Genomic DNA, 13,724 nt, shown 5'->3' with positions numbered 1-13,724 from the left:
TTAAATCTTTCTCCTCAATTAATCATATAAAGAAATTATTTTATTTGAGGAACTAAGCCAGGAAGCCTTGCAAACAAGGCCCAGAAAATGTGGTTACTGAGGTTTCTGCTTGGGTTTTGGTAGGGGTGTTAACAGATGACTTGAAAGGAGGTTTGAAAAAGGAAAGGGCCAAATTAATCTATGCATCTCCTCCTCTGGATTACCAGAAGAACTCTGACTAAGGAATCAAAAGAGAATCAGTTTTATGTCCAGCAGTTCCCCAGGAAGCTACACTCTTTTGGGACACTGAACATCTCAATTTTAATTTACTCTGAACCAAACACCTAATCAAATCAGGTGACACTATAGCATGTTCAAGTTGCCTTTAGCAGGGTACATTTCATTTCAGCCTAAATCAGCTTCAGACTTCATGGCAGGACCTCAAGGGCAGTTTAGTCATACTTTAAAGAGTTTCAAAAGTCTCTCCAAAGTTCAGATAGGTTGCTTTTGTGCTTGAACCATTATAATAAGTAACAGAATACAGATTACATAGTGACTAGTTTGTTAATAGTAATTCAGGTAATAAAATATCCACTGCATCTTGCTCAAAGCAGCATTTATTAAAGACAGCATCAAGATAAGTCAATGCATAATGAAGTTTCCATCCTACAAATATGTAAACAAGTTGACAGCAAGTTATTATTACAATATAAAAATTAAAGCTTATATTGCATCTTTTTAAAGCTACTACCTTCAGTCCAAATTTATATTCTCTTGTTTGTAGCATTTAAAAATACAAGTTCTTGAAAAATGTTAAAGTATTGCCTTTGCACATACATTTTTGTAGAAAAAGTACATAAAAATACCAACTCCCCATTAATAAAAGCAACACCAAAAATAAACCACATTTTTGTCATGAACAGCACGTTGAATTGTGTCCAGCATTTTTTCACCATTCTCTTTTACCAAGTTATCTTGTATTTTAAAATTCGTTATAGTTTGCAAAATGTATGTTGGATGTTATTTGGTTACTTTCACATACCAAAGGAATTAGCAATATTAGCAATTACATTGCAATCAAAGTCCAGCCTGAGCTCATTTGCAGCTGAGGCCACAAATTTAATCCTCATCTCAGACTGGGTATTTTAATAAGTACAGTAGGCTCTTGCTAAGAAAGCCGAGTCAGTTCAGATATGTTTTGGAAAGGCTTGAAACCTTGATATTATTTAAACGGAAATACATATTCTCTTTTAAAGCACTTTTAAAACCCAAGTCTTTGTTTGACTACAGTCAAATTAGCAGTCCTGTTGGTGGCAGTCAGTCAGTTATCAGGAAATGCTTTGTTCAGAAGATTAGATAATTTGACATGAACTACATTTTACATTCCAAATCCAAAAAGAATGTTAAACACCAATTTTTAACATTTTGTTCAATAAGTTTCCTGGCAAGAGCTAGACATGGCTCCTGCAGTTGCTAAGGCAAGAAAAGTTTGAAAACTCCCTGTAACCCAAGTTAAAAGATTGTAGTGCTTCAAAACCAAACTAAACTAAATTCAACAAAGAGAGAGAACTATGTATCACTGGGATGAAAGCTAATCATGGCATTGAGCCCTGACAAGCATCACCTAAAAATGAACAGTAAGAAGAAAAAATGAAGATAATCCAGTGAATCAGTTTGAGGACGAATTCAAAGATCAAAATCAGGCTGGCATGAAAATATTCTTATAGTTGGCTATTAGACTGAAGAAAACAGCTAGGAAAACATTGAAGATTTGATCATGTAAGACAGTTGCCTGAAAGAACAGAAGTACATTTATATGCAAACAGTAATGAATATAAATAATACTGCCAGCTTTCCCAATTCCATGCAAGTTCCAGAAAGAGGAGGATTTATTTAGCCTTTATCACTACTGAGTTAGCAAGTTAAGTCTGCCAGAAGTTACAGCCTCAGCTACACAGAGACACATAGAGCAACTTCCTGACAGGAGTGTGGTAGAGCCTGAAACACTTCAATGATTTCTAGCCCTAGAAATGTGTTAAAAACACAACCCCCAAAACAGGCCCTACATGAACCTGTAACAGGAATCGTAATTCTGAAAAAATGGTGTACTCTACTTCATGCAGGATTATGATTTGTACAAAGATGATCATTCTTTTTTGCCATGCTTCCTGGTAAAACAAGCATGACTAGTTACAGCAAAATGTGTCAGCAAGTGCTTAACTGTACATTAAGAGTTAGAGATTCCATCCCAGGCCTGGGTTAGTCTACTGTTCAGAGAAGGGTCAGATGCAAATACAAAAGCTTAGGGTTCCTTAGTGTCTTCTACACCTTAACACACAGACAAGCCTCAGGGAAACAGAGGAGAAGCACAAACATTCCTGGGCCAGGAGTCCCACACTCCAGGGGAGGTTGCTTTTGCGATCACTCCTTGCCCACAGCTCCTTAGAAAAGCTGGATAACAAGGTACAGTTTTGGTTAGGGGATGGGATTTTTGCACTGTACTCATTTGGGAGAAAGCAGCCTTCCTGTCTTCTGGTATCAAACTGTGTTTCTGAGTTAAGTATTACAGGTTTTAGCCTTTTAATCACACATGGCCTGCTGGGACTTCTCACTAAAGCACTGAGGTTCCTCAGAGATGCTGGAAGTGCTGTTGCATTTGAGCACAGCTTTGCACAGGGCTTGCAGACACTTCCCACAGCCAGGGAGGAACAACACCAACATGGACCAGCTGCATTTGTACCCACAGAATTCAAACCCTGGCTGAAGTGTGCAGAAGACTACTCTGAATGCCAGTCTATGCTGCAGACCATCAAGATGAATTCACCAGCAGTGAATTGCTATGGCTGTAACAGAAAAATAACTGCAGCAGGCCCAAGCCTCAGGAATACATTTAAAATCTCTGCTGTAGACTTGCAGATGACTGTCAATACCTGGAGAAAGGTCTAAGGATTAAAGTCAGAGATTCAAGGATAAGAGGAATCCATGCCATTTCCTCTCTGAGGGAAGTAACAAGGTCTGTCCCAAAGATACATAATAAAATACTATCTGCAAAAAGTGGGTGGTTTCTCCCTGAATCCACAGTAGAAATACAATCACACAGCAAACTAAAATCAGCCTAATTCTCAAAACTGCAGAAAATACCAAAGGTAACTGAAAAAAGTAATTTTGATAAGTCACTGTGTTGAAAGACATTTCAAAATTAATCTCTGTGCAGATATGCCATAGGACTCTAGGTTATAAAATGACTGACTAAATCAACTAGACTTTTAGAAGAAGCTATTTATATGCAAATATATTAGTAATAACTTCAGCAATAAAAGAAAGTACTACGCAGGCCATTTTAGAATCCACATATGGTATGAAATATACACTCATACATGTTCTGAAGTACATATATATATATAAATATATTTGTTCTTAAAGCAATGTAGAGCAAAACTAAACCAGGGCCTGACTAACTTATCATACATACCTTTATGGCAGCATGACCTTACACACAGCTCATGGGCTGATCAGATCCCTGAGGCGTATCACTGGAATTGCTACAAGTTTTACTTACCACAATTTTAACCAAAAACTGACTTAAATCATGTTACATCTCTTTAGATGGAAGAAGACAGACACAAACAAAACCCCACAAACAAAAAACTCCAAACCCCCCCCAAAAAAACATACACACAGACAAAACCCACACAGCCCTATAATACATAGAAAGGCACCTGATAATATTGTTAGTAGCAAATATCTACAGCATCCTAAGAGTACTTAAGGAATCAGGATAAATTTTAAAAAGATCATAGAATACAAGAATTGCTGGCATTCAAAATGTAACTCAAACCTATCTAACAAGTCACTAAAATGACATGTGCAGTTGTAAATCATTAGGAGTGTGCAAAACTATACAGTTTTGCATAAAGTGCTATATGTACCCCCAGTTTGCTAAGCTTGGCAATATGATGCAAGATGATGATGTTAAGGATGTATCCTACCTACCTCATCTTTCCTTTTTTTTTCCCACCATCATCCACTGACCTTTAAACTGTACATTTAAAAATTACACAAAGGCTTTTTCAGCAATTGTAGTTCAGAAAAATATTTCAAGTATATCTATCTTTCAATGTAAACTTGGGGACACTATGGTTCAATTTTCACAAGCTCTAGATACTTAAGTCTTTTGCTAATTCAGTTGAAGTTGTAATTATTTCAATCTGTTGAAATTACCTCTGGCAAAAGAGTATTTCCTATTTCTCCTTTAAATCCTATTTAAGGAGTGCTGAAATTCATGCTGTAACTTGTCCAGATTCAAATCTAAACAATTATAGAAAAACAGAGTAATACTTTATCTGATCACTTAGGCTAACAAATACAAGTCCTACCATATCTGTTCGTTCATACAGACTCATTTTAGGAATTGTACACAGATCTTTAACACTTGAATTCAAGTTATAGTACAGCAGTTTCTCTGGCAGGCATTGTGCAGTACACTTAAAAGTATACAGCGGGTCTCTTCTTTACTCTGTATTTCAGTGATCCATATCGTATCTGAGGGGGAAAATAAAATTATAACAAAGAGTTGAGTCACACCAAGCAGAAATATGGTTCACCTGCCCACTAATCTTATTTTGCAAATGTCTTTCAATGTGCTTTGGACATCCCAGTTTCACTAAGATAATCTACCTAAGACTAAATAAGATAACGTTTCAACAGAATTGGGCAAGAAGAATAAGTATCATCTGTTTTCCTGGAATTACCCAAAAGCTTTTATGAGACTCCACAGTGATTTGTCCTCAAGTATCTTTAAATTTTACGATGCATGCACATATAAAGTGCATTGAATGCTAACTAGGATGTTCACTTAGTACATCACAAAGAGTCAGGTCGTGTGTCTATGGAAACTAAAAAATTCTGAATATTCTTTATCTATTTAGGAGATGTTTAAATGTGCACAACATGCAGATGGTAGTATTGCTATCCATAACCCTTCCAAGGTGAGCAGTTCCTGAAATTGGGCTTGGTGGTGCCAGAGTTAGCATTACAAGCACAGAGTCTGTTTCATCTCCTCTCCCTTGCTCCTTGCTTAGTTTATTTCATTCATGTATTTCCCCTAAACACTCCAAACTACAAAAGCTCCAAACTTAGATCCTGTCATCACATACTTCCTTCCCCATTTAGCATTCTAGAACCCAGTTGACAACCTCTTCAAGATTAAAAATAAAAATAAATTTCTGCACTATGAAGAATGCCAATATACACAGAGAAAGCAAACTCAATTAACCAGGATTATACTTGCCTCTTTACGGCCTTTAATTGTTTTCACAGATTTCATACTCTGAGTTCTTCTAAGGCCTCTCTGAGCAAACATTTCATCCTCTGAATGTGTCCCCTCCATTTCTTCATCGGTTTTATCATCTCCAGGATTTTTTTCCAGTGGAGTTTTGTAACCTTTAAAAAAAAAATTTTAAAAAAAGTAGCTGTAACTTTTTGATTTCTAAGAAAGCTGTGATTTTCATCTACCACACATGATTTATCCTTTTAAACAATGTGCTCATTTCAAAACAGAAACACTGACTCTGCCACGAGTTTGATACTTCTAATCCTGCCACTTGGTTCCACAGGTATGTAATGCAATGATTCTTCAGTTGTCAAAACTGAAACCACCAGTCTGCTGGCATCTTCTGCTTTACACTGAACTGCAAAAACCTTAGTGGTCATCTTAACAAGTACTTAAGATTTCTGGATACAATCCACATGAGAGGGAGGTTACACTTACATAAACCTTTAAAGGTCCCTTCCAATACAAACCATTCCATGACTCTCATTCATAGGATCCTTCTTTATACTCTCATCCTCCTGCATTTTTAATACCAAAGCTCCTTTCAAATCGGTAACACACCCAAGTACTGTTAACGGTTGTTAACATCCTGCAAAACCAGGACCAAGATTATTACCTAAGACTTTCACTAGAGGGCACAAACTGCTTAAAAACATACCTCGAAAAGCTCCTTGGGGTCCAACAGCCCCGAATCCCCATCACAGACCTATCACAAAACTCCCAAATCCAGTCTGGTTCCTTCCTCTGCCAAACTCTCCTTTTATCCCAGAATCTACAGGCTGTGACACTCAGAAGCACCTTCTGGACTCCAAACCAAACCTTATTAATGACCTGTGTACATTTCATCTTAAGCCAATGTTTTATTTAGGCTTAGCTAATTTTTTTCCTCAATGTTTTTCCCCTAGAAATTAGAATCACATAATCTATTCAACAGCTACTTGAGGCAGACATTCTGTCATTCTCTTCTGCCATTTTAGAGGCAACACATCTCTGTTTCCAGTACAGTTTCAATTCATTTTTTTCAACACAAAAGATTTCAATGACATCTGTTTCTCTGTTTCAGACTAGCTGTGTTTGCAGTGACACCAATACTTCCTTACCTCTGTTTCTAACATGTGATGCATCAGCATCCCATCCTTCTTCACGCAAGCACACTGCCAGCTCAGCACCATCCTATGATCCATGTCCTACAGCTAGGCCTTTTCAACCAATTTGCAGAGAACTTCCAGCTCAGGCTACAGAAAATAAGATCCTGCTAAGCACAGCAGAATTTTGCTATGCAGTGTTCCTAAAATCTATGTGTACTTTTGATCTTTTTTAAGTTCCTAATGCTGCAGAAAATTCAAAGAAAACATGAGAGATGTATGCTAGATATCAGACCAGGAGCAGAAACAATTAAGTTCAACTAGCTGTAAGAAAGCTTTTTGACATTTGAGATTGAACCTCACAATCAGTGATTATTTATACAGTATAAACTGAAGCATTTTTTAAAAAACATTAAATTTAGAGCATTTTCAAGCTATTTCAGATAGGTACATAATGCTCTCTTACTGAGGAACAGACCCTGCACAACAGCTGCAGTGACATCATCTCTAGTGCAGCTCTTCATGAATTGTTGGCCTTCTCTCCAGCCAGAAGCTCCAGTTCACACTACCCTGCACAGGAAACCTTCTGGAAACCTTCTGGAAACCTTCTGTGCAATTCAGCTTAGGCCCCTTCAGCTGGCCATCTACTCCTTATAACCATCATGGGCTACCACACTATTCATGGAATTCCTTGGACCCCACAAACACTACTCCTCCCCAAAATGGAGGGATGAGAAGGAATGACAGGCTTAGGTAAAAAGAAATAGCCTAGATCTACTTCTTTTGTGAGAAATATCAGCTCCTTTACATCGTAGCCTTGCCATTTATAGAAGTATAGTTACCAGACTTCCAGCAAAACCTTCCTTCAAGCATCACAAGCTCAAGAGCAAAGTGAGGATGACAATAACAGTACATATTATATTACAACAGTAATATAATAATGAAATAATAGTATCTCTGAACAAAACCATTGGTCACCATACACCATCTTTTAAGTGCATAATGGGCAGCAGTCCATTATGAAAACTTGATGCCTTTATTATTCCTATCACCATAAACAATTTTATATTTTGATCTATTACTACAAACCTGGTGAATTAATAGCTATTAATTTTCTCTTCTATTTACTGAGATTCCATATGCTCTCATGTTTAACTTCTTGTACATTTATCACAGAAACACCACTTAATCACATAATGTTTGACTTTCAATTAAGTTTTACTTTGGCAATAAATTCTTGTTGCCAATTGGCAAGGACAGGAGTAATGAATACAGAATGATTACACTGAGAGTGGCTGTGAGAAGAAAGTAATTCAGGAAGGATTTCTTAACTGTCATAATTTACTTTGCTTAAGTGTAGCCTGTTTAAGTGTACTGGAATTCTTTGAGGCCTTTTCTATTTAGAAATGGGGTGAATGTATTTCTGCTATTCCACTTTTGCTTTTGCTTTTTGTTCTTTTAGGCTGGGAAGAAAAAAAGATACATACCTGAAGATTCACTTGTAGAGGCTCTGGTTTTCTTTTTAGCTTCTGGCAATGTCTGATAAGGTCTCTGTCCAACAGGCTCATCTCCTTGTATAGTAGTCAAATCATGCATACTGAAACTTCTCAGTTTCTCAGTTATTGCACCTTGGCTCTGAAATACAGTAACAGTATCTTTGGAAACCAGGCACAGGTTTAACTTTGCTGCTCAGCTTGGGTTAAGATGTTTAAGCCCATGCTTCCTTGCTGCACAACAAAACACATTGAACATGCAGTTGCTCTACATTTGATTTAGGGATTGCTTTTGCCCACACTTAACTGTACATTGCTCCCAGATGACAAAGTTACACAAGCTGGCAGCTTAATTACAAATGCTGCATTTCACTCCTTTAACCTGAGCAATAAAGACTTCTTGGGCAAGGGTAAGTGTTTAAAAGAAACAGACATCAGAAATGTTCACTTCAAACATGGCAGTTCAAGGTAGCATGACAGCAACACTTCCACTTTAAAGAGTATGGCTGAAGATAGTTTTCTGCCATTTTATATTTTATCCTCCACAAATTTGAATAAGGTTAAGGAGAAAAGCGTTAAAAATACACTCTGTAACATTAACTCAAATAACTGAGAAACTGGCAGCACTATAAAAGCAGCTCCAGTTGACAGAAACTTGAAACCACAAACCAAATAGGTTCTGCCTGGACTCCAGGCTAGCAGGTCCTCTTACTAATATAGCTTTACTGACATAATACCAACCCAAAATCTAATGCTACACAGGAGAATAGTTAATCACATATGAACATTAAGTATTCCTTCTCCAATTGTCTTCACTTTTTTTCCATATGGAACATATGGAAATTTCCCTGATGGAAAGAAAGGTCATCCAGCAGCTCTTTCATCTTACATCAGATGATGTTATTATTAAAGCATTAAAGATTAATTTATTGCATAAGCAACTAAAAGAATAAGACCATGAGAACAAGTACTCAAAGTCATGTTAAAAAAACCATTTAGTTCTTCCCTCTCCAGCATAAGGCAAAAAATAACCATTTCAGGGAAAGGCTGACAAGCCCATGCATGAACTCCACTTCAAGCAAGTGTTAAAGAGTTTGCTTCATTCTTACAAATGAAGCTTTAAAGTAAAATTCTTCGTTTGACCAGCATGTTAGCTAGCAGGAGCAGAAACCCAGGTACAATTCCATACACCTTTCTCTGCAACAATACCAGCAGAAGGCAATTCTGGCACTGCTGGCCACAGCCATTTGTTCCCACTCTCATGACAACAACTGTTTGCAATTGGTACACCAGCACACTGAATTACTCCACGTTAAAAATAGCCATGTAAAGTGAAGAGAGAGTTGAATTAAAGCTCCTTAAGTTTGTGTGGGAACCAAAGGGCAGGGGGAAAAGTGGCTGAAACCTAATATCAATTTTCCAATGACTAGCTATTAGTACAGCATATAAAATTAAGACAGTGGACAGTGTGCTACTGAAGCACAACAAACCTATTATAATTCTCACTCCACCATTCATACATTGTCACCAAACATTCATATGTTGACATATGACAATTATATGAATATGGTGACATTCATACATTGTCACCAAACAAAGAAAAGGTTTCTTGTGAGACAAGTAGAAGCCTTAACTTTTCTATCTCTTCCTACATACTTGTAGGATGACTCAATTCTCAAAAAGTACAGCTTGTCTTTGAGTTAAAATGCACTATGAACACTGCACAGTGTCTGTATCAAAGACTGTAGAAATCCCAAAGTCAAATTTATTCCCCAAAATGGCTCATTTGAGGCAGGTCTCCTAAAGTTCCTCCTAAGGCAGGAAAAATCCTGCCCTTCCACTACTCCACTTTTTGCACTGAAAAGCATTTAAATTAAACTACATCAGGAACCAGCTATGCCAGAGAACTTTATCAGCTGCTAGGACATGGAGAACAGAACTGGAGAAAGAACTGCTTCTTTTGACAAGTAACAGCTTACAGTATATATATTAATCTCCCATAACATACAAGACTGTTCATCAGCCTGTGTCCAATGCTTAAAGAAGTTGAACAGGACTCAAGTCTCAGTCATTGAACACTGGTGAATATGAAAAATGGACCTAGTTGGTTCTCAGCAGAATCCATACAAATTCAGCACAATTCCATCCACCAAGTATGAACAGAGTCTACTTAAAATAGTGACAGAAGCTGGTTTTGGCCAGCAGCAAAAGTACAGAAAGACACAGTTGTTTAACAGTTGCTCAGCAAGTTCATTCATCATGTGATATACTACAAAAAGACATTTGGAAATTGCATAGAATAATGCAATTAAGATTATAACAACTAACATACTAAGAATTCACATTACAAGCCTCTATTTCTTATTCCACTGTAGATAGAGGACTAGATCCAAGCTAGGAACATTCAGCCCTATTTTCCAGTGCAGCTTTTGGATACAGAATTTTGTTTTTCAAAGGGGAAAAAAAGTCAAGTATGTGCCATAAAATAACATTGTGCCCTTAACCAAACTGCACGGTTGAGCTGGAGAGCCTGTGGAGCACTGCCTCATTCAGGGAGGACGTAAGGGATTTATACAATGGGCCCTTCATTCCAAAACTACTTGCCAAGATGGAAAGTTTTACTCAAGTTACACACAGAAAACATTGAGAAGTTTGAAAGGATATATACACAAATAAAGATGCAGCATGCATGCCCAAGAGTCACAGTAGGAATGGGAGCTGCACAATCACTGCTGTGCTGGACAGTCCCCATCACACATTAAACTAATCCTATGCAGCTACTCCCCACAAGGCCCCCAGTCTCTATCCCACCCCTGGGAACATTCAGTCTAGCCAAATCAAGATTGATTTCTACTTTAACTCCACTGCATAGACTGAAAGACAAATTTCAAGGTGTTCTGTGGGAGTGTGCATAGCACTGTGCTCACACTGCATTTAAGACTTAAGAAGATTCTTCCACCCCCATGCCCAAAAGCAGCAGTTAATTGCTTTTTGCTGAAACAAAGTATTCTGTGTAGATCTGGATTACTATCAACTCAGGACCAAAGTCTGGCTGAAAAATATTTAATCCCTTCCTACTGCAGGAAATGTGAGATTAAATACCCTTTACAGCAGGAAATGTGAGAGTAACATTCACATTTAGAATAATGCTTTAAGAGATTTAATATTTTGTTTGAAAGGTCAAAGAGTTACAGCGTGAAAGCAACATATTTGCCCTAAAAACTGAAAGCAGAGCAATTCAATTGTAGGTGGAGCTGAAGAGGATCTCCTGCTTCCACTCCCATGCCATGGACATGGCAGCAGCCATCACCTCTCCCCAGATACACACACCCCAAGATGCTGCTCAGGAGAAGATGGCAGAGCAGCTACCACGGGTGGCCCATACATCAACAGTCCCTGCCAGTAAGGAAGGAACACATCAGGCTGCACTCAGCCCAGAGGCTGGTAACTAAATTACAGCACAAAAGATTGAGACACATACATTTACAATGCCAGGGAAAAAGAAAATAAATCACATAACTTCAGCACTAAAATTTCTTTGTAGGCAAACACTGAAGAGAGATGAACTGTGAAGCCTGTGTGTTGTCTTAAACAAAATGCAAGTCTTAAAGAATGATTTTTCTTCATTGCTCAATAGCATTTCCTAAAACATACTAAATGTTTTTTGGCGCCCACATTCATTAGCAGTGACTAATGTGAAACACCAATTAAAGTCATCATATGTTTCTAAATCAATTCTTTGAAATAAATATAGCCCATTTAAGGGTCTCCTTTCAAGACTACTCAATCTCTAGTAAGCTATTAGTATACAGTCTCATCAGCTGACCCTCATATATGAAATGCCATTTTCTATTCTGTTATTGAGCATGTACTTTTATAGTCTGTATGCTTAAGGCAGGGAAGTTGCTGTAAACATTGTCTGCCTCAGGGACTCTTTTGCTGTTCACATGGGACTTGCACCCCTCAGTGGCCAGGATCACAGCCTGAAGCTGCCTGCCTTCCTTGGACAAGTTCCCAATGGACTGTGCAGCATGCAGCACCCACATTCTCAGCTGTTCTCTCCCTGATCCGATCCAAGCTGACAGGGAATGACTTCTGCTCCCTCCCAACCTGGAGAGGGACTGCTGTCCTGTGAATGACCTCTGTAGCATGCCAGGCAGCCCCAGCAGGGAGGAGGATGAAAGCAGTACTGCTCCCCAGAGTGATACTGGCTGTGTGCCACAGCTGGCTGCAAGATACCTCCTTCCTCTGCCATGCCCTGAGTGGGGATAAGGGGAAGGGTGAGCAAGGCCAGGAGAATAATACTCAATCAGCAAAAAGGCAGCAGATTCAGGATGACTAGAAGGCATTCAGAAAACACAGCCCTCACCACCAACAACACTTCATAGAGAGTATTTCACAGCTTAAGTAGCAGTCCCCCTGCTCATAGTGATAAAGACACCAGTTTTTACTAGTAGCTCAAGAAATCTGAATTAATGGATTGGCAGAAACTGAAACATAGAGGTAACCATCATCTCAGAAGACCTGAAAAGCAGATGCATCAAAGTATGAGATATATCATTGAAAGTTAAGTGTTGTAGATATAATTTCCCCAAATCCATATAGTACTGAGATATTGAGGCATCTTGTTTCTGATTCTCTTACTAATAAAATTTCCTTCAATATATAAAAATTCATCACAGACTATCTTTCATCTCCAAATCTCCTGAAATACAGATTTGATAAAGATTTATTTTCTGACATGCCAATTTAACACAATTTATTTTGCTAATGTATGCTATTTAGCAGGTTTTGAAACACTACATTTTATATGAACAGTGGCTAACTACTACCAGCTAAAAGTATCAGTATGAGAATGTAAGCTGTAAGCCACGACTCCTGCCAAATACATTTAAATTTAACTATAGGGGAGCAGGTTTAAATCTACGTCAAATTTCAGCAGACTGACCTGGCTGGCTACTCCAACCTCCCTAACAGAGCCAACAAGCCTTTTAATGGTAATCCCATATTCCTTTGACAACCATTGAAGAAAACCACTCTCTCCCACATTTGATATTCAAAGTATTTCAGCAAGTTTCCAAGCCATTTTTAACACCCTCCTAAAGTCAGCATAAGCAGTTTTCTTGGACACTTTAGTGTCTTTTGACATAGGTTTAACTTTGCACACATGTTTAGCCTCTCCCCCTCTCCTAATTTGAGAACTGCTATGTCAGAATAAGCATGTGTGCTCTATTAAAAAAAATGGGTAAAAAAAAATTAGTGATGAAAGTGTGCTCTCTTTCCCATTAAGACTGATCCCACTACTACAGTTCTGTTCCTGAAATCCTATAGCATGCTCCACTGGCTCCTGGTGAAGGGATAATCTTTTCACCTGCTGGAGGCAGCAGTCAACTCTTGAAAAACAGGGAACAAAATCAAGAACACATACATTGCGTCCATTTGCTTGCATGGAGCAGGCACGCTCAGCATTTTGGAATGACAAACCCAAGAGGCTTAACATGCCAAAATAAAGATTTTTTTTCAGTGAGTCTCCTCTTTCATACTGTTTAAAAATCTTGCCTATTTTAGGTCTTTGGTATTGTGGTGGTTGCTTTTCCCAAGCATCTGATCTGCACTGAACTAATTCTGTACAAATATTCATGAGCATGTTTAACGAGTTTTAACAAACAGAGCGGCATCTTGCCAGTCACAGCTGAATAGCAATGAAATCTAAACACAGACATTTCAGAAAAAGTTATTCATTATTTCAGAAGAAAGTGGGAGGAGATACCAGAGTTACTTACTTTACAATATTTCTGTTACACCCTAAAAATTAACAAGGAAATATCCAATCAT

General features: G+C 38.1%; 1 protein-coding gene across 4 annotated transcripts in view; it reads right to left on the bottom strand.

The window, feature by feature from the left end:
* Positions 1-13,724, bottom strand: part of REEP3 (receptor accessory protein 3) — a 45,358-nt gene that overhangs the window by 7,359 nt on the left and 24,275 nt on the right. For 3 of the 4 annotated variants that reach the window (XR_008432001.1, XR_008432002.1, XR_008432003.1), the window contains exons 6-8: positions 7,884-8,031; positions 5,270-5,421; positions 4,356-4,521 (exon numbers count right to left, since the gene is read on the bottom strand). Coding sequence is in view for 1 of the 4 variants with exons in the window: in XM_053948586.1 (XP_053804561.1) it covers positions 4,465-4,521; positions 5,270-5,421; positions 7,884-8,031 (357 nt within the window). In the remaining 3 variants the exon portion in view is untranslated. Of the gene's footprint in view, positions 1-578; positions 4,522-5,269; positions 5,422-7,883; positions 8,032-13,724 lie in introns of those variants that run through there. The other variant, XM_053948586.1, reaches the window with a different exon arrangement.

This window comes from Vidua chalybeata, chromosome 8 (genome assembly GCF_026979565.1).
Source record: "Vidua chalybeata isolate OUT-0048 chromosome 8, bVidCha1 merged haplotype, whole genome shotgun sequence".
Taxonomy (NCBI): Eukaryota; Metazoa; Chordata; class Aves; order Passeriformes; family Viduidae; genus Vidua; species Vidua chalybeata.
Note: the sequence above shows the minus strand (reverse complement) of the source record. Positions and strands in the feature narration are given on the sequence as shown.